This window comes from Ciconia boyciana, chromosome 1 (genome assembly GCF_034638445.1).
Source record: "Ciconia boyciana chromosome 1, ASM3463844v1, whole genome shotgun sequence".
Classification (NCBI taxonomy): domain Eukaryota; kingdom Metazoa; phylum Chordata; class Aves; order Ciconiiformes; family Ciconiidae; genus Ciconia; species Ciconia boyciana.
In genome coordinates, this window is record NC_132934.1 from 86,311,245 (window position 1) to 86,332,133 (window position 20,889).

At 41.6% G+C, this 20,889-nt stretch overlaps 2 protein-coding genes across 8 annotated transcripts in view; one reads left to right on the top strand and one right to left on the bottom strand.

Moving 5' to 3' along the window:
- LOC140659401 (trypsin I-P1-like) overlaps positions 1 to 2,153 on the bottom strand; it is a 79,606-nt gene extending 77,453 nt beyond the window's left edge. Inside the window, exon 1 of the mRNA XM_072879041.1 lies at positions 2,023 to 2,153. The gene's annotated coding sequence lies outside the window, so the exon portion shown is untranslated. The remainder of the gene's footprint in view (positions 1 to 2,022) is intronic.
- The window catches only part of LOC140659369 (ephrin type-B receptor 5), an 80,380-nt gene continuing 60,981 nt past the window's right edge, over positions 1,491 to 20,889 (top strand). For 3 of the 7 annotated variants that reach the window (XM_072879016.1, XM_072879006.1, XM_072878964.1), the window contains exons 1-2: positions 1,760 to 2,158; positions 19,712 to 19,930. In XM_072879016.1, the coding sequence (XP_072735117.1) occupies positions 19,837 to 19,930 (94 nt within the window). In that variant the 5' untranslated portion in view covers positions 1,760 to 2,158; positions 19,712 to 19,836. Of the gene's footprint in view, positions 1,665 to 1,759; positions 2,159 to 2,228; positions 2,719 to 9,218; positions 9,325 to 19,711; positions 19,931 to 20,889 lie in introns of those variants that run through there. The other 4 variants (XM_072878988.1, XM_072878970.1, XM_072878979.1 and 1 more) reach the window with 4 other exon arrangements.

A 20,889-nucleotide genomic window follows, 5' to 3' on the forward strand; every position in this document is an offset into this window, starting at 1 on the left:
ATGCTCCTCATAGTACTAAAACGAGGAAGAAAGGAAAACATATGTGCAAAAATTTACTACCGAACTGAGTAAGGACCAGATTCCAAGAGGAGCTGAGTACCTGCAATTTCTCCTAAAGTCAATTTATTTTAGAATCAGGCTGGAGTGGATGGGGGGGAAAGGGGAGGATAGTTGGAAAGAAAGAGGTCTGTTGTAATAGGTGTCTAGAAACCCCCACAGAGAGGATTAAGAAAGAAACTATGCTGTCTGGGAAGATGTAGGTATGTGTGTTGTTCTGCATATATACAGAACTGCTAGAAAAGGCTGTGCTGTATGGAAACTAGCCCTGGCTTTTTGAACTCTGAGATGTGGCAGTATCTGCTGATAGTACTTCTTTTAAGGAGAAGTTTATACATTTTATCATGCAGTGGGGTGTCTAATGTGCATTTGTGCTTTTGTATGGATACCACTGTTTTACATTGAAGGAAATCACAGTCACTTTATATTGTATGTAACGTGAAGCTCATCCTTCAAACCAAAGGAAGTACTTTGGCAGCAGAAGCCAAAGATTCTGCTCTGTGTTATCACAGAAGTATTTGTGAATTGTAAGCCACTGAGTTTTGATATGTTTTCCGTTCAGTCCTAATGGGCACACTCTGCTTGCACTGTAGCTCACAGGACCCTCATTTTCTGCCACTTGTGTGTGTAACTCACTGAATGGTAGGTACAATCAGAAGGTTATGCAGCATGCCTCATCCTCCAGCATTTCTCCATATTCAGCCCAGTGACATTTGCAGATTGAGTAGGTAGACTTTTGTTCTTGCACTAGCAGGAGACAGGAGTGACCTAGAAAGATGCTTCCAGTCCTTTGTTTCTACATTGGAAGCTGAGGCTCTCCTTTGGAGGAATTGAGGAACCCCGGTTGATTCATCCATGCCATTGCTGGTTGAGCTGAGGTTTGTTAGTACCTAGAATCAAGGAAGCACCTAGCTTCTGTGACATTTGATCTTGAGCATTAGGGAGTGGAGTGCAAGTAAGCACGTATGTTCTAACTTTAAGCTAGGTTGCCACAGAACAACAGCAGATGCCATACAGCAACATGGATTTCAACAATGCCAGGAGAGACTGACCAAGGATCGGTAGTTCATGCTGTTGGTCCCGTACTGCCACAATGTACCTTCTGGCACGAGCCTAGCAGGGGCACGCACACCTGCAGTCGCACTCGGGCATCCCCACAGAAAGCCCGGCTGCAGCAAGACAGCGCAGCGAACACGGCGCAGGCCAGGTCCGCAGCTCTGACGCTGTGGCGGGGGAAGACCCTCTCGGAAAATCCCCCCCTGAAAGATGCTGGGTGGGGAAAGCGGGAGGGAGCCTGAGCAGCAAAGACTTGACTCGAGGACGGAACCCGGTGCCGCCCAGTGGCCTGCCCAGTGGAGCGGCCACGAGAGGGGGGCGGCTCTCCGCCCGCTCCATCCCTGCGAGCACAGGCTGCGTCAGCGGGCAGAGGGGAGTCCGCGGCGGCAGGGCACGAGGGAGCCGGCGGGGGTGGGGGAGAGCATGGTGACCGCCGCGGCAGTGACAGGAGCGCCTGCCGCTGCCTCACAGTGTGGGATCTCGCAGCGCCCCCAGCCCCACTTGCCGTCGCGTGCTGCTGCGCCAGGCTGGGCCTCTGCAATGGAAAGCAGGTCGGGGGGAGGGGAGGGGGCTAGAGAGAGGAGGAGGGGCACGGCGGGGAGGGGGGAGGGGAGAGAGAAAGCGAGCGAGAGAGAGGAGCCCGGAGAAAGGGACAAGGCATTATCGCTAGGAAGCGGGAGGAAGAGAGACTCCTGTAGGAGAGGGATCCTGGGCGGGGAAAGAAGAGAAAAAAACGCACCCAGAGAAGGGGCTGGAGAGGAGCGCAAGGATCGGGCTGCTCGCAAGCATCCGACTTGTTGAAGGCATCGATCGAGGGCCAGGGGCTGTGCCCGGGGCCGGGGATCAAAGCGACAGTGGGTGCAGAGCGAGAGGGACCTGGCGCTGGCCCATCGAGATGGTGTAACTTACACGGTGAAAATGGTCTTTGTCCAACTTTTCTGATGCCGGGAGGCCGGTCGGCACGGTTCTAGTGGGAAGGGCTCCTGCGAAAACTGCTTGAGTAATGCTGGGAAGTGAAAGGGGTGTTGCTGGAGTCCTGCATAAGGTATTGTGGCGGGCGAGCGGGCCGGCGGGGAAGGGCATTGTGGGCCTGGCCGAAGAGATCTGAGGAAGAGGGCCATGGTCGAGGATATCCTCGGGTCTCTGCCATCCGAGGTGTGTGTGTGTGGGAGACACAGAACAAACGCGTACTACTTCTGAAAGGGATTAAAACTCCTAAGGTTGTGGGTTTTTTCTCCTTTCCTGGTGTCTCCTGTTTAAAGGCTGTGTTACTGGGAGTTGGGGTGCCCAGAAAGACCCTCCCCCAAGCGCACCTCTCCTGTCAGATGCCTTGTGTGGGCAAGGAGAGAAAAGCTGTATGAAATCGGGTCACGGTTTCTCTGCTTACAGAAATTACTATCAAAACCAGGTATTTTCCTCACATGCATGGTGCGTTTGGTCTGCTCCTATACATGTTGTTTTTTCTCTCTTTAGCTCCTCGAAGAGCCATAGTTAAATGCTGCCTTTGAAGTCTCTGAAGCAGGAAGGCAGGGGTAGATGTATGCTGGTGTAGGTTCCCGATCCTTAAGGAACGATACAAGGAAGGCTTTGTGGCCTTTTCTGTGGGTAGGGTTGTTTAATGCTCTTGTGGGGGATAGATGTCTGTATGAGTGCTTGTGGCAGAGAAAAGCCATGTTAACCTATTTTTCAAGAAGATGATGCAAGTTACTACTTCTCATGCTAAATAAATCTGTCAATGTGGGAGGGGCTGTTGTGATGGGTAATTTTAAATTTGCCTTTCATGGATCCACTGAGATGATTTCACTTACTCTGAAGTTCCTTTTGCTATTACCACACTCATTCGGTTGGGGAGAAGAGTGAATATCACCTGCCTCCCCCACAAGTTCTAGAAATAAGAGAGTAAAGATGGGGAAGCAAATGTCCCAAGGAGCATCCTTCATTAGCAGTGATATCAAGTCATGCAGATTGATAAGCAAGGAGAGTGAGAGGTCAAATGGAAACAACAAAGTCAAGACAGTGGGAAGAACAGCTGCTACCAGACACATCTGTTACAGAGACAGATCTGCAGCCTCATCTGGGATGAACAAGGGAGGCTGCCTTCTTCCTTGTTACGTAGGTTCTAATCAGAAACATGGAAACTGGACGTGGGTGCACCTCTTGTTTAGTCACAGCTGATCCACCACAAGATTTAGTGACTATTTTTAGGTCTTTCTTCATTCCCAGTTTGAAATAATTCCAATGCTGAGGTTCCTTTGGGAGCAGGAAAGGAAAAGATAATCCGCAATCTAATCATCCTTTTTCTTTGATGTTACCCGATCTCTGTGCTGAGAAAAAAATCTGTTTTTCTCTAGAAGTTCATTCTCTAAATTCAACACCTTACACCACTTCAGTTTATTTTACTAGTGTTTTGGCAAGCCTCAGATAACTGCACATAATTGCATTCTTTCCTTTACTGTCTTTTGCATGTATGTCCTCTTAGCCAAATGACGTGCAGTTTTTAATTCCTTGACATGTATGTGTGCCCCTCTAGCCACTAAACATTTTTTCTTGTCTCCTGAGTTCTCTCCTATTTGACTTTCTTGCGCTTGCACTAAGGTGCACAGAATTGTTTGTATGGCCAGGTGTTTTGATACTTGGCAATACCATAACTTTCAGGTATTGGAGCTTGTATGAAGCAGGATTGTATCCTCTGTAATGTAATCACCGAAACCCTGCATAAAGGCATGTTTTCTTGCTTTGTTCTGAGGTTGTCAGCTCTTCCAAGCTGTTATCTGTGGCAAGAAGAGCTTGGGTTATAGAGACTGTTTTTGGAGGGAGTTGTAGGAGAGATGTCTCCTCTCTTCTGTTTTGCCCAAGGCTGCTGCTGCCTTTGCCTTCTGTATTTGACTTGCAGGCTGACCGATGACACAGTGTAAATACTTTTTGGGGGAAAGGCAGCTGGTGGCTCCAAGGAGACAGCTGCTTATTCGCCAGCATGCTCCCATGCAGGCTGCCAGCAGATGTGTCTGACAAGAGAGCTGATCCGTCAGTCCATTGAGAATTGTCTTCTTTAGGCCTATACAAATTCACTGTGTACATTCCTCTTTGTGCCCAGGTGCAGATGTCTTCCCCTTCTTCCCCTTTGATACTGCATGTGCCATGTGCAGAGAATCATGTAAGAGATCACTACAGTTTCTCACTCCTTACCTTGTGTGCCTCCATTAAGATAGAGTTGCCTCCTTCCCTGAATACCTACACTGTTAGGAGGTTTATGCATGCTTTTCCTCTGGCTTCAGGAATGCTTCCCTCTATAGGTCTGCTCCTCCTAAAACCTGCTTTTCCTTGTTATCCATGCATTATCCCTCAGCAGCGCCTGTGCGGAGGGTTCTCCTAAAGCCCCTACAGATGAGTGCAAAGTACTTTTAGAGCACGTTTAAGCTTTAAGCACATTAAGAGCACAGTTTATTTTTATTTCTCATTTCTGTGGCCATATTGCGTATGTTTACTGCACACACTAACAATAGAAGATGGAAGAAATAGAAACTGGTATGTATGGTCAAGCTAGATCTTTATAAAGTGGTTTAGCCACCAAAAAAGGATGGCAATATCACTCAAAAAGGGTGCTATTGTGAAAAAGTGTTTGTTAAGAATATTCCAGATCAGCTGTTCTTGGTCATAAACATATAATTATTTTTTTCAAAAGGCTAAAAGACTCATTTCTAAGAAGAGAAAAGTTGATTAAAGCTTTAGGAGGAAACTGATGAACCTCCTATAATTTTGTCATTATTTTCTCGTATGTTTTTTCTTAAACCTGCTTTAATATTATATTACTATTATATCTTACTGTTTAAAAAAAGGAAAATTTGTATTTTGTTAGGAAGTTTTATATCACTTTTCAGCAATACAGTTAACTTACTTTTTCCAGCTACTGACTCCACAAATTCAGCAGTTTTCCAACTCTTTGCAACCTTATCATTTAGCTTCTGCCTGTTAAGTCTTGGGCTGGACATCCCTCTTCTCTCCGTATTTGTTCTCTTTGGCAACCATGCAGTGTCATGGACTTCAGGGGGTGTGCACAAATATAACTTAACGTGGATTTTGTAAATAATTCTGTAGATGTTGTACAGCAGCAAACTAGCTCTCTGTCTTGAGTGGTGCCAACTGTGCTATGTAAACAGACCCCCAAAAGGATGAAAACTCCTTAATTACTCATGTCAACCACGGTACTCTGACATGTGAGCAGCAAATCTGCTGAGTAAGAAAATGCCGTTTCATGTTGTCACTCTTCTTGCATTTGATTTATACAAGGAGTTTTAAACTTAACAAAGGAAAGAACCACACTAGTATTTTTCTTCTAAGAAGCATGTGTTGTGCTTTCAAGAAATATTCCTCTGCCTCTAGGAATAGTATTTTATTGTAAGTGTACTATTAATACATGTGGTGTTTAAAAAAAAAGAAATTAAAAAGTGTGTACTTTATGGAGGTACTGGCACAATATTTTATACGGAAGACGCTGTCTTGCTTCTTAAAAAGTCACTGTGGAGCAGGCTGATGCTCCTGTCGTGGAGGTGCTGCTTGAAGACTGTTCTTGAGACCACTTCTGAGAAAAGCAGCAGCTTTGGAAGTCAAGCTTGTCTAGTCACTGCTTTCAGTTTTCCATGCCTCCAGAGGCCCCTGTGCATTCTGCTACTCAGGGCTTGCTTGTCAAGAAAATTTTTGTTCAAATGTTTCATGTGCACACACGCCCTCCCATATGCGTGCATACATGCACATGCCCATGTATGCACACAACAACAGTTAAAGAGGAGAAAAAAAGTGCTATCCTGGGAGTAGAGAAGATGCTGGATACTATGAGAACACAGCTTATCCAGTCTGAAAACTATAGCCTTACATACGAAGGCTGGATCCTTAAGGTCTTGGTTCACCTTAGGATGGAAATTCTCACGAGCCCAGACCTGTATATTGAAACATACATGACTTCATTTTCAGACAGGCTTTTTCTTTTTTTTTCCTCCCCACGCTTGCCAAGTAAATGATTCCTCTGCTGATTCTGCAGTTTCCAAGTGCGGTTTTTTTTCTCTGTGCCATGTCTCTGGAAAATATCCAATGTGTCTAAATCATGTAATTAAACCCTAGAAACTAGAGACTGAAGACCACTGACTCTTTGTAACTTATTTCTGTTTTAGCATACCAATGTTCCTCCAAGTTACTGTAAAGCTTTCAAAGCTCCCTAAATGACCTGATCTCTCTCCCACTTCCTGTAAAACACTCACACAATATGAATCTATTTGGCCCAGCTGACCACTTCAGAGGCAGCGTGTAGGATACAGACGCCTGTGTGGAGGCCTTTAGCATGGGGCTTACCACAGGTTCTCTCAGATCCTGAGGATGTCCACAAATGGAAGCAGGGTTCCTTGGCAGAACTCTCTTATCTTCCTAACTATTCTTTAAGAAGAGGGTGGGATGTCACAAGAGGGATATTGTTGCAGCGATTTCTGGGCAGGTTTTGAATAATTTCAATTTGGAAATTTGAATTGGACTGCTTATGAAACTGTTTGAATTTCCAAATTTTAAGTTTCACTCACAGCTAGGATCAATTTGATTCCAGTAAGCAGAATCTGAAATGCTTTCTGCACCAGGAAGATGTTTGAAATTATTCCTTCTTGGTTTTGAGCCAGAAAGAAGCTGCTGGAAGCACAGCTGGATTGGAATGCTTGCCTGCAGTTTTCTCCCAGATGGTCCCTTCCCTTGCTAAGTCAGGCTTTGAGCTGGTGCCAGCAGCAATGGGAATGCAAATATGTACTGGCATTTTCACTTTTCAGTGAGTTTGCTACTCCCGTTTGGAGCGTGTGTTGTTCATAAGGGGGCCACCATATCAGCAGTTGTCACTGCCATCATTATGGTATCAGGAATGGAATAGTTCTGTTGAGGAATGTTTGTTTAATTACTAGTGCAGAGAGTGCACTTAGTGGCCTTCTCCTCCTCCAGTATCTAAGCATGTTAGAAATAAGTAAAGGTGCAGTACAACATGACTTGAGAACAAATTGTGCTGACCTGAGTGTAAATCAGCGGTCTGTTAAAATCTAGCAGATAGATAGAGGCTTGACAGAGGGAATTTTCTGTAGTTTGCATCTGTCTTGGTGCTGTGTTCTGCTGGGACACGTATGTGGAGTCAGATGCTGAAGAGTAATTAGTTTTCTTTTGGAGCCTTACTGTAGCACCTTTTTGCTCAGGGCCCCAGGCTGAGCACCAGAAAGACATTTGGTGAAATAACGTAATGGCAATGATGCATGACTTGTGCTCCTTGTTTCAGTCAAAAGTCCTCCTAACGCTGACTGGAAGAATCATGTTGACAATTGCATGTTTCTCACGGATAATTTTACCCGTCCTGAATTAGAAGGGGCTCTGGATGGTCTCAGAGAGCTGCAGGTTCCTGCAACTGAGGAAAGCAAACTAGTGACTAGATCCCTGTTGCCTGAAGAGAATAGCTTAAAAAATTGTTTCCTAAATAGATTCTTTTGATTCTGTCTAATAAATTACCCCCAAAAGAGTGTGTGCAGTGACAGGGTGTAAAGAAGACAAATCAGTCTTTGGAAACAGAGTAAAAATAAAAATGTTAAATTCTTTAAAAGAATTAAGCTAAAGCAAGTTTTACTGTCTTTGGTAAAACAACAGCTACTGGACAAGTCTAATTGAAAGGATCAGAATAGGCTTGTTGAATTGTTGTACCTGTCTTGCTTCTCTTGACTTACAGTCTGTACCAGCCCACTATGTCTAATAGTGTTATAAAGAGTTGTGTGGATAGAAATCAGAGTGGGAAGGGGGAACTTGCCCTAAAACCTCAGAAAGTTCTTTTAAAATTATTTTTTAGATTATTCTTTTGAAAAAAGCTTTGCTTTTTTTCCACCCAGATCATAGCAGATCAGCCCAGTGTTTTCTACTGTATTTCTCTTGTACCTCTGAACCTGTGGTGTTGAAATTGGGCAGTCCCTGACTTTATGGCACTAATGCAAATGTACATGGGCTATTTGTATTTGACTGTGTGAATTTCTCTGCCACGGCACTGATGAACTGGGAGCTCAGTGAAGAGCAACAGAAGTGATCAGGAGACTATAGGGAATTTTTGTCGTGCTATTAAAAAGAACTAGCTTAATGATGACTGAAAAAGCATTGCTCTGGAGTATCTATAGTACCTGGGAGACTATTGATAGGATCCTAGGCAATGTGGCTAAAGTAAAAGGGCTGGCTCAAATCACCCAAAGTAGATGATTTCAGGTTCAGTATTAAGGCATGTTTTCTTCCAGCAAGGGTCTAAGTAGATTGTAGGAAGTCGTGGAAGCCCTGTTGCTTATGTAATTTAAAAAGATAACTAAGAAAGCTTAAAGGAATATACAGACAAAAATCCTGCAGTTGACTGGGAACTGTAGGCCAGATGTTGTCTAAATAAAGATGCCCATCTCCCTCTTTTAGTTTCTCTTATTACAGTCTCACCAGCAACTGAGGAAGGGAGTACTTTCCTGACAGAAAATGCATCTTGGATCTGCTGTGTTGCAACCAAGACTTGTTGGTATCCAAGGAAAGGAAGTGGTGTGTTGTACTTGCTCCATTTTAAGTGTAACCCTTTGGTTTTGAAGTTGGACGTGGCTGTAACAAGAGCAGTGAGCCCCAGCATCCACACTGAAATATAAATAAGCCTTTGAGACACAGAAGAGGCAGGATGAGCTCTGAGATTTATATGTTATTGCTTTAATCTCTGGCACAAAAAGTAATACAAACATGCATTAGAAAGAGATGCTATGGGCCTGAAATATCTTTCTACTGTAACCCGCTTGGCCTTCCCTTTTCCTCTTAAGACTTTTTCTGTTCTGCTGAAGTATTAGTGGCACATAATGTTCCTATTTCCTGAGGGTGGAAACAACAAACTGGAAATGCAGGATGGAGGAGGAGGGAAGGACCTGAGAATGGAACTGGCTGCTCTGCAGGCTCTGCCAGTGGCAAGTTCAAATTTTTGGTGGGGTTCTCTAGCCTGCTTTCACTACATGTGGGATCCCTATGATGCTTCACTGAACTCAGCTAATTGTTCGACCCAGTCATTCCCTTTCAGGTCATCTCTCTCTTCTTTGCAGCCTTGATCTTACTTCTCTTCTGCAAGCTGCCATTTCTGCCTCATTGCTCTCTCAACTGTCTCCTAGGCAAGAGCCAATTTTGGGCAACCTGATTCCCAAAATCAAAGTGAGTACCTGTTCTAAGCCTTGAACCAGCATGAATCATTAACGTTGTCCTCTAAATAAATATCTATATATAATTGACAAAAGGTAAAAGAAAACTAGTGTTAAAGACCAAGTCAAATGTTTCTGAAGTTGAATAGGACCCTTATATTCTCTGTTCTTGTTGCTCAGCTCAGTCATTTTAGCAATGAGACCAAGATACTATGAGGGAAGGAGAGTGAGTCTGAATGAAGATTATGGATTTGGAGACTGGAACTGAAGAGAGCAAAACTGGAGAAATAATCTATTTTCTTAAAGTTTTCCCAGAATAAGTTCTAGGTCTCATAGTTCCTGTCTCTCTGTTCTTACTGGGCCTTGAGAGACTGCTACCAAGGTAGCTCCCTAGTTGCTTGTTACTGCACAGTGCAGTAACACCTCCTGCAAAAATGGTTATAGACAGACTATAGTTAGTGTTGGTGTGCAGTTCTGTGGAGTATGATCAGTGCAGTGCAGCATTATTCTGTATCATTTTAGTGCTTAATGGGAACATGAGGCAAACTAATGGTGGAACAGACAGAATTCCCATGTAGGCAAACAGTGGTCATGTAAGGATGAAAACTGTGTGGCAGAACTCTTCTCTGAGCCGTTTTCTCTCTCCCTCATAGCTTCCTAGTTTTGTGCATGTATTTCCACATCAAACGCTCTAATTTACATGCCGGAGCTAAAACTTGTGTATTGTATAGCCTGTTGGTGCAGTCAGCAAAATTTAAGGGAATCAGCTTGACTGAAGATAACTTCTTATTCCCGCTTCCATTCGGAATGCTACAGACCTCTGTTAGGGCAACCTTGTAAACTCGAAACTAATATTTGCAATAGGTGTGGGGGTATAATTGGATGAAAGCTAGCTGGTAACCAACTGCATGGAGTGGGGCTGGGGGAGGAGGTTTGGACAGCAAGATCAGGGCAATTAACAAGCCAGTAAAGTGATTATGCTTCAGTGCTTTTCTGCCTTGTTGTTTTACAAAGAAGCATTCTTTCCTTGCTTCTCTTAACAGGAATAAAAACAGTGATGATAAATAATGCTAATAATGAAATAGTTTTAAAAATAAAAGTAGCTCTATCTGCAAATGCATGCAGCCAGCAATTTGAGAACCAAGGTCTATGATAGCCCAAGGCTGTGAAACTGATTAAAATTGAAAAAAGTAGTTATAATTAACCCTTAAATCATGAAGCATATTCTCTGAAAACCCAAGTTGCCTCCTTGAAGCCAGAAAGGAGGTTAATAAAAAGAGCAGCACTTAAACGAAGGTGTTTTAATATTATTAGTTCTTTCTGTAGTCTGTTTTGAAATGTCAGTTTCTCTCATGGAATGAAAGGCAATTTCAAAATGCATGGAATTCCCATAGAAGAGGAACATTATCTTTTAACTGACTGTCAGTGCTGCCACTGTCTCCTAATGGACAGCATAAGTTTGGATACTGTGAATATGAATAGCATGCATTTTCTGGTTATGCTAAATATTCTTTACTGTAAAACCCTCATAAAGTCCAAAGCAAAATTAGAGATGAAGACAGTAAGTATATTTTTACAAAAAATGAAGATTCTTTACTGTAGCTGAAGAAAATCTTAATCCTTACTAAAGGGCTTTACAAACTTTTGTCCACAAAGAGCAGTTTAAGAAAAGTATTCTCAGTTTGTTTTTTGCCCTCCATTGTATGTTTTGACTGTTTGTGCATAGATCTTGGTTCATACATTTCTAGACATGCCATGGAAGGCTACACTCTTAATTTGAAATGGGAAGCAGCATTAGTATAAAATATCCCTTTTCTTAGGCTTATCCATATCTTAATTTGTAAGCCACTCTCAGTTTTCCCCCCACCCAACCCTTCAGGCCCTTGATTTCTTTTCCAGCATCCTGACAGTGCCTTTAAGGCCTTTTCGCAGCTCTGAGCTTGGTTTGTCTATGCAGATTTGCAGATGTTCTTGCAGACTTGGTCAGCAAATGTCAAGGTTGTTTGTCTGATTTCTGGTGTTGCTTGTCTGGCCGTTGCTATCACTGTGCTTGGCCTCTTTACCATTTTCCATCCATCAGCAATCAGAACTTGGTATATAATAAAACTTCAATTTCAGATGGAAAAGATCAGCATTGCTGAGTGGATGAGAACATGATTTTAGGGACGTACTCTTTACGTCACACATCCTTTATTTAAATACTGTTTGTGAAAAAGTTTTATTTCCCTTCCCTTTTTTAATGCCAAAATAGTATGCATCTTTTTCCTTCTTGTTTTCAAACTTGTTCTGTCATAAAATTACTATGAAATTTAGTGTTTACTTAAACTTAGCTATTGCCAGTTGTACCAGAGAAGGAAATGTCAATTTTCAAATAATTTTTACTACCACAGAATTTTTTTACCTAGAAGTTAATAATGTGGCCATCTTCAGGGATACTTAAGTCAAATCCCCTAAACATAAAATTCTGTACTTAGAATTTTGGAAATACAACCTTTTACACAGTGCTTGAGAAAGGTTTGCTGCTGTGTCCTAGAGCTTGTAAATTACCTGTCTTTTTCCTCTCTGAAGCCTTATGTCTTCCTTTTGTACAGATAAAAGTATACTTGTTAAAGGTAAATCGTACTTGAAGTTGAAAACATCATGTTTATTTCCACATACATAGATAAAAGTGCTTTGCAAGGATCTGTGCACAGTTGTACTGAGAGAAGTTTTCTGAGAAATTAGACTAAAATTGATAAGAGCATAGTGAAACCTTACGCAGTAGGTACAGTTGTAATCTTCTCTTTCCATCAAAGAAGATAAATGTGATGGGGAGCTGCTGATTCTTTTTCTTCCTCTTCTTTCTGCAGTCTCCTTTATTTACTGTATGAAAATTCAAAGGGGGTAATTTCTGTATCACTCCAATTCCTATTATTTTTTAGGAGAGTTTCTATCAGGCAAGTGATGGATAACATACACAACAATGCATTTCTTCACATTTTTTATTCTATAACCTTATTAATATTCTAGAGCTGGGATTTTGCTTCCGGGTATTAATGTTAGAAATTTGAGTATAATTACCAATGTTTCTTTGAAAAGTACACGAATCACTATAAAAATTGTCAATTAAGTCAAACCTTTTGAGGTGGAAAGAGATTTTATTCAGGAGCTTTGCTGTACTTAATATGCATGTAATTCAAGTACCTAAAAAGCAAGTGGAAGAAAGAATCTGTATCTTTAATTAAAATTTTTTTTTTAAAATTGCTATAGTTTCAAGACATCGGTGTCCGTCTTGTTAGGCATAGTAGAAACATAATGGGGAGGCATTGAGAGAGTCTGCAGAAACACAGTGTAGTGGTGACTGAATTTTGGTTAGGAAGATAAACTAGGGTCACAAGCAAAGCTGTAAGGCTTCTCTAGCCAAGTATATGTGTCATGGCAGAGAAGAGAGATTTAAAGGAAAGCACTGTGGTTATCTAAAGAAATGCTAACTTGACCACCTGTATGGGCTGGAAGACAGCACAGAGGCTTAGAATCTCCCCAGATACCTTTAGGCTGCACCTAAGGAGTCATCTGGCAGGGGCTGTTTAGCTATCCAGAGCTCCCTTTTTTAATTAGTGCAGATCTTAGGTACCTACTGAGGATGATTCAGCTCAGTCCACTGACTGTAGAGGTTGTTTGAGTGATTATGCTTCTAATTTGGGCATCCTATCCGAGCCTCAAGGGCTTAATAAAAATTCATGAAAATAAGCATCTCTTCCCTTTAAGGGCTATGGAAGGTCTTAACTTGGATCCCACTAGGAAATGTATAATCAGAGCGTGGAAGATCAGCTTCAAGACTCCTGGTGTTTCCATGGCAAACAAGGAAATAAATCCCATCCTTTGGAGAACATTCAGAATCAATGTTGGATTGTTGTTGTAAACTTAAAGAATCCCAAAAGATACAGACACAACCCTATTTAGATAATCTGTAAGAAACAAATTATTAAGCCAGCTAGAGGAAATCTTTTATGAAGTATCTTGTTGAGGAAGAATTCCTTTAGGGTTAGTTATACATTAGCACCTAGAGCCTTTCTCTCAAAATTAAATTAATAAACTGAACAGACCATAAAAAATCCACAAGGCTTTGTTACAAATTCCGCTCTCCTCTCAGATATTTTTAAATTATTTTGGAGTGAGTCATTCAAAATAAGCTCAAATAGTAGCAGAAGATGAAAGGATATACAGCAACTATTGAAATTATTTATATATTTAATTAAACATTTCTCTGTGCTGCTATATGTGCCCCAGTGATACATTTTTTGAAGAAAAACATATTAACTTAGTAATTTTAAAACCTTGAGCGATAAATTACGTGTTGCTCTCCCCCCATTCACTTCCTGTTTGGGCTGTAGAAAGATTTCTATGGATAGCAGTCATTGTAGTTATTGTCTAAGAAAGAAGGTAGGCAGTATTATGTCATGCTCAAACTGTTGCACAGGCATTGAGTGACAGCTTTTCACAACAGCATTTTGAGATTTATCCTACTGAGATGCGTGACTGTACCTGCAAGGGCATCTCAGTGGCGAAGGAGCAATTACAGTAGGAGAGAACTGGGGGGAGAGGAGGAGGGAAGGCCTTTTGCTTGATGTATAACGCTATCATGGTTCCCCATTTATCATGAATGAGAAGAAGTATTAATTCCACTTTTTGTACTCTGCCTAAATGTGATGAATCAGTGTGCATTGCAAATTAATTGGAACAGTAGTCCATTGACTCTCCCAGATGTTGTGCTCATTTATCTTTTTAATGCTTCTCACTGAGAGATAATACTAAGCTGTTATGAGTCATAGTGCAAAATGTGCAAGAGGAGGGAAGACGGTGCCTGCAAAGGTACAGCATTTTCTCTGCCCTGAAGAATTTTTGAGGTTCATTTATTTTGCATCTAGATGCTTTGTGTGAGGAAGAAGTATGACAAATATGAGGGAAATCTGTTGAATCGAGTGTAGCAGAGGGAAGCTATACCCATATAATGATTTCTACTGTGAAATAGGTCTAGAGGAGTCAGTTAACAATGAAGGAGGAAGAAGCATTGTTCCAGTGGGAGGAAACGATGATTTGGAAAAGTTCTTGGAACAGTTAAGAAGAATAGAAAGAGTAAAAAACTGGCATTGTTACGATTTCAGCTTCTATTAGTAGAACAATTTAAAATACATAAAAGTACTTTGTTGCACATGGATAGGTATCTTTTCAAATCTCTTGCAAGTTCAAAACAGGGAATAGAAAAATTCGTAAAGAGATTCTAAAGGGAATAGATTGGGGTATACTCTCTAGCAACCCTAGCTTGTATTTGTGGATGCTGTCTCCAAATAGCACCTCTTCCTGACACTGGAGTCACAGAGAAAACTTGGGTTAGATGGACGTTGATCTGCTTCAGTGTTCTTTCTTGTGTTTTGAAATGTAGTTTGCACTAAAGCACAAAGAATTGTTATTCTCTTGACCGCACATTCAAAAACACAACAAGTGTTCTTCCAATAAGGAAGACTGTCATGAACTCTTGATTAAGAACTGACAATTTTTATATTGTGTTGGCAGCCCCATTGTTTCCATTTGCCTCCATACCTTCTGGGAATGAGATACTTGGACCAATATTAGAGTTGGGATTCCTACAAAGTAGTGCAGGATGGAGCATCCTCTCTGCAATGGATCAAGCTCCTGTCAGCTTTTACGGAATAGAATATTGGAACTGACCTTAGGTCTCCTGTAAGAACTGGGGGCTATGGGACTAATAGTTCTTCCTGCTCCCTCTGGTTTGCTCTAATTTCACAGAAGTCAAAGAAAGAGCTACAGCTACAAAGAAACAGCATGCATGGAGAGGAAGAACTTGTCAGGCCTTCATCTTTCTCCAGGAGGCTTGTGCAGTGCCTGAACAATCCTAGCTTTTTTCTTAATCCTAAACACATGCCTGAATTCCTCCCGCAGAACCCAGACAGGTGCATGGTTCAGATGAATGCTTAATTGCTATTTGATGTCAGGTTCTGCAGATGGTATCTGTCAAAGGGGAACAGGGTCAATGGCATTACTTTCTGATCTGTGGCTACATATTGTCTGCATACTAAGCTAGAACTTGCTTCAGCGAATGTCTGTCTAAAGATTTATGGGTGGAATCAAAAGGATTAGAAAGCAAGGGGTTTTCTTTAAAGCTTAGGGCCAGCAGAACCTGTGCCCAGCAGAGAATTAATACAGTTTACCTAGTGTCACTGTTCTTGATCAGTCTCATAGTGCCAGGCAAACCCAGAAGAAAAAAGCAGTCCATTCTAAGGAGATCCCTCTTAGGTTTGTCATGTGCATGACCACCTCCATCAAGACTCAAGACATATGTCATTGGGGTACTCTAAAGTAAGTGACTACACAAACCTAGGAGAAAATCTGCTTCCCTTCTAATAAAAACACATGCACTGATAGAAGAAAATTTTGAATCAGTGCTGGCCCATTTAGCGACACTAGTGCCCTTCAGGTGTTGTCATTGACAGTGCTTGAACTTTGAGGGAATAATTTTTTTGCATAAGGAAACTGCTTCAGAGATACCGGCTGCATGAAATACTTCATGTTTGCCCCAGTTTAGATACAGGACGGGCACACTGCAGCCCCCTTTGTGACAGAAATCTCGCAAGCACAGGCCTGTACAAGTGTCAGTTGTCCTAGTACCTATGGGAGCACTATTGCTATCTACCCTGTAGCACTGAGCATCATTTGCCTGGAGACTGTACTAAAGTGTTTCCACTTAAAGACTGAGTTCAGAAAAAGTGAGAAATTACAGCACTGGCTCTGTCTGGTGAGAAGAAACAGGCTGTAAACAGTGCCAGTTAAGCCAGGCATACTTTGTTTCACATTCAAGGTTTTCCAGCTGAAATGGTTTGTGTTTTGCAGTCTTGAGTAGAAGAAGCTTTGAGATGCTGGACAAGAGCTGGCTCTCTTCTGTTGAGATATGCAACAGAAGAGACCAAGGGGGATTCTGACTATATATAAGGAAGAAAAAAAACCCCCAGTAGTGGTTCAGCACTGGAACAGATGCCCAAAGAAGCTGAGGAATCTCCATCCTTGGAGGTGTTCAAAACTTGCCTTGACAAGCTTCCTGAAGAACTCTTCTCCCTCACTGATTGTTCAGCTAAGAAACCAAGATTCTTGAAAATACTGGTGATGATTGTATTCATCTCTCTTTTTGGGATCTTGAACATAATTAAATTTTGGTAATCCAGATACCACAGTGATGGTGCCAAAGTAAACAATCATGATAGCATTGGTGAATAACGTAAGCAGATAACCTGGAGACTTCCATATCTTGTCTCTTGGAGCTTGGTACTAAAGCAAAGGCAATATATAACTGTTTTTTTCTGACTGCTTGGGATCTTCGCTGTTTTATAGGATTGAATCATTAAAAGACATTTGGATTCTCAGGAACTGCCAGGCTTTTCTGATGCTTTATGATTTTCAAGACTTCCAAGGAGTTGGAGGTCATTCCACTAGCCAAGGAAGTACATGCTCAAAAATGGTTTAGAATGGAAGGGTTATGGAAGGGTTAGCATAAGAAGGATTGACAGCTGGTATGTGGGTGGCAAGTTCTATGTAGCTGGAAGAGAGAGAGGACGAGAAGGGGTATTTAAAGAAGCTTGTTGAAGGATCCTGTGCAGGGAAGGTGTATTACTTTGCAGTTGGATTTGGAGAAGAATGGGAGATAGTGGATTCTGTAGCAAGGAGAGGTAATCTGTCTGAAAGTGGTTTTGGAAGAAGTAGCAAACTGAGAAGGCCATGGAAAGGTGCTTGTGTGGACAAGAGAAGAGGGTGGTTTAAAAGTTGGGATGGTTTTGAGGTTTCTGTTTAAGTAGTTTGGTGTAGGGAAGAAATAGAACTGAAGAATGAAAGATGAGTGTCTTTCGGTGTAGTCAAATTCTGCACACATCAAGTGCTGGGGGCAAGGGCAGGGCAGTGGTTAGCAATTTAGGGGCTTGGTACTCTTTACTTCAGAGAGGCTAGTGCTTCCCTCCTACTCTCCCTTAAATGATTCCATAATGTTCTGTACCCTTCATTGTGGAGTAAGCGTTTTTCATTGAGGTGTGGAAGAGGCAGAATAAAAAAAAAAAAAGACAGATTTACCTTTTTTAACTGCTAAATCAAAACCAGCTTTTTGATTTAGCCACAATTAATTTCAGGGAAGAATAATTTTCTAGTCTAATCCAGAGAAAGGCTGCACGATGCCTCATGAACAGCAGTGCAACATTGCTGGGATACAAGGTCTACCAGGGTAAGCTGAACAGATGTTGTAAGAGAGATGTGCAGGTAGGAAGAAAAGGACTCAATTGATTTCCTTGGAGCCAGAAATTATTTTGTGTCTGCTTCTTGGTAGCAGTTTTTTTTCATTATATCTGTTTTGTGGTAGCAAACTGATTTCCTCCTTACGTATTAGTAATTGCAAGACTATGGCCTGAGATCCAGCAGCCAGAGCATATTTGGATTCTGTTTTCTGCTCTGCCACTCATAAGTTATGTGACATTGAGAAAGTCTGAACCGTGGGCTGTTCTCAGAACTTCTGTAAATCAGTGCAGTGCCATTGACTGAAATGAAAGTTTTCTTCAGTTTATTTGACCTCTGTTTCTGCATTTATTTGCCTTCAAAATGAGCGTTTAAAAGTCCCCATCTCTCAGGAGTTGGCTGGCCTAAAAAAAAGGCTTTTAGATGTTTAATGTTATAGATTGAGTGGCAGTACAAATGCTGAGTATTTATGTCTGCATGTAAAGTAGTCATGCAGGCTTGATTCCGGAATACCCAGTCTTGTTTTTGGTGGCTCAGGCAGTAGTCTTCAGCCCTCTTCCTGGAGAACAGTGCTACGTGCTTGGATAGTTCTTTCTGTAAAGAAGGGTTTTCTGATCATTCAGCCTGGAATTTTCTCCTTTTTACAGATTCATCCAGTGGTGTTTTTCTTCAGTGGTGTATACATGCTTCATAAACTAATATGCAGTACCTGTATTACATCCATCCTCCCATTAAATCTTCATTTTTCTTCAGTTATACTTAACTTATTTTATTTTTCTCTTTCCTCATAAATCATTAATCAAAGTTTTTGCTTCTTCTTGGGGTCCCTTTAGTTTCCTTACGTTTTAGTGATGTCCAGGGTGCCTTTGGTTCATCTGTGTTTGGTGCTCTTGTTAGGGGCAGCATAAGAGAGAACTATTCCATCCTGTCCAGCAATTTCTCCCCCTCTTTAGTAAAGCAAATCAGATTGCACTCCATTGCCTTTTCTCGTACTCCCCAGGCTGCTTTTTTCTCTGCTACGCCGAATTTGCTCAAATCCCCCATTGCTAGGTTTTCAGATAATTGCAGTGCGGCTGTCCCTTTTAATTACAACTCTTCTCTCCCCTATTTCAGCCAAGTTATTGAGCCATTTCTCTATATAGCCTGAGACATTTTTCTTTCTCCTTAGCTACGCTTCACTGTCTCACTGAAGACATTGAAGTGTTTTCAATTCTCTGCACAAAGAGCACCTAAAGAAACAAAACATACTGGCTTTTTGCATGCAACCTACATATTACCGTGATATTTCTCTGGTGGGCTGAGAATTGGGCAGATGGAGCCAGAAATACCTTGCTTAGCAAACTTACTGTGCTGGATTGATCTAATGCAGTGCTGGATTAGCCTACATGCTACTCCCTGACTGTGAGATAAGCCTTTATGTCAGGTTCTTAATGGTGGTGGTAGAGTTTGGTTTGGTTTTGCTTGGATTTTTTCCCACTTAAGATAAATTTGGACTTATGCGCTTTTCCTGGCTGTAACACAGGCTCCCTCTATTTGACCTTAAATATCACAATGTTTGCTTCCTCCACTACGACATATTAATGGGAAAAATACTGTCCAGCTTCAATAGTGTTGTACAGTCATATGCTTAAAGGGACAAATGCCTGCATCTGAAATGCAGTTGCAAGTGTGTCAGCAGTGCAGATTTGTATTGTCATAAATGGTGAAAACTCTCCTGTCATGGCTACTGCCCTGCGGAGTCCTGAAAAGGCAAAGTGTAATTATAAGAGGCAGAATTTGGAAAGCATACAGGGGAAATGGAATGGACACCTTCCAAGGGACATTGCCAAAGACACGAAGGGTCAGGACTTAAGTAAGAATACAGCCTATATTGTGGGACAGATTAACATTGATCTGAGAACCCCATTCTCACTGAATGCCAAAATCTGTGTGTACTGTCAGTGTACAAAACAACTGGGACTGAAGTCTTGAGGAGTGGGAGGTGTGGGTTTATGGTAAATACTGGATCTGTGCTACTCTTTTTCACCTGTATCTCGGAAGTAGTAAATGATGGAGTGGGTGTATAAAAAACTGCCAGTTCTGTATTATTGTGACCTGATTTGTGTTTCCACCTTCTGTTTTTTCTTAACCAGTACTTCTGTGTGAAGGCCTCTGTGCTTTGATTTGGGAAGATATTAAAAAACTCCAAGAAATCTCTGACCATTTCAAGGGAGTGGTGTGTGTTTTTTGGAGATGGTGGTAATTACAGAGAATCTTCATGGATTCTAATGCTGGCATCAGTGCAAGAGGAGTGGCAGGAATGGGTTGGCTCTGGATGGTCTGCTTCTTTCATCTAGTCACCTCGCTAGAAGGTAAGAACCTTTTATATTTTATATAATGCAACAACTTAACAAAGTTTTCTCTAGATAAAAAAAAGAGTGTGCTTTCCAGTATGCTTATCCTAGTCCAGCTGAGCATTGAGATGTCTTTCTGTTTGATGGTTGATCACTATCTCATGAGATGTAAAAAGATATTAGTATTGTTTCTAGTGGGACAGGCAAACCCTCTTACGAAGGACCATTGATGAACATTTCTACTAGCTATCTCAGAAGTGACAGTCTCAAAGAATAAATTTTTTGCCCCAGGAATAAGCTCCTTGTTTATACTTAGTGTATATTTTATTCTTGTGTTCCTGTTCTTGCACCATATTTGTTTTGAGAAACAATCTCTCAATGTTTATGCTGTTCTACAAGGCAGTATCCAGTGGGCTGAAGTCAGGATTTTTTGTCTCTGCCATCTGAACAACTTGCTTCATATAATAGACATGGAGAGAATGCTTTGCAATGACAAGAAGAGGCAGTTTGTGTTGAGCCAGCAGAGGAGAGGAGGGAGAGAGCAGTGAAGACAAAATAGAGAAAAGGTGGGCAGGGGAAAAGAGAGGCCAAGAAAATGGGAGAAGAAAGAACAGATGATAGGAGGGAGGGTGATAAGAGCAGGAGGTAAGATGAGAGCTATGGGAGAGTTAGAGAAGGCCAGAGGTATTGTAAGCAATCCTCTTGTTTGTTCCAAGAAATATCCTTGCAGCTACATTTGCTCAATGAACTGCACTGCTTTGTGGTGAATGTTCATCTCTTGCATATTTGAAAGCCTCTGAAAAAGGAGAGGAGGGAGAGAGGGAATCAAAGGGAGACAAGGAAAGAAAGACCTAGAGGGAGGGAAAGGAGAATAGTGTGAGATTTAAGAAAGAGAGGGTGGAGATTGGGAAGAAAAAAATAGTGGGTTTTTTGTATTAATAATGAAGAAGAAAGCTTGTTAAAGCATCCTTTCTCTT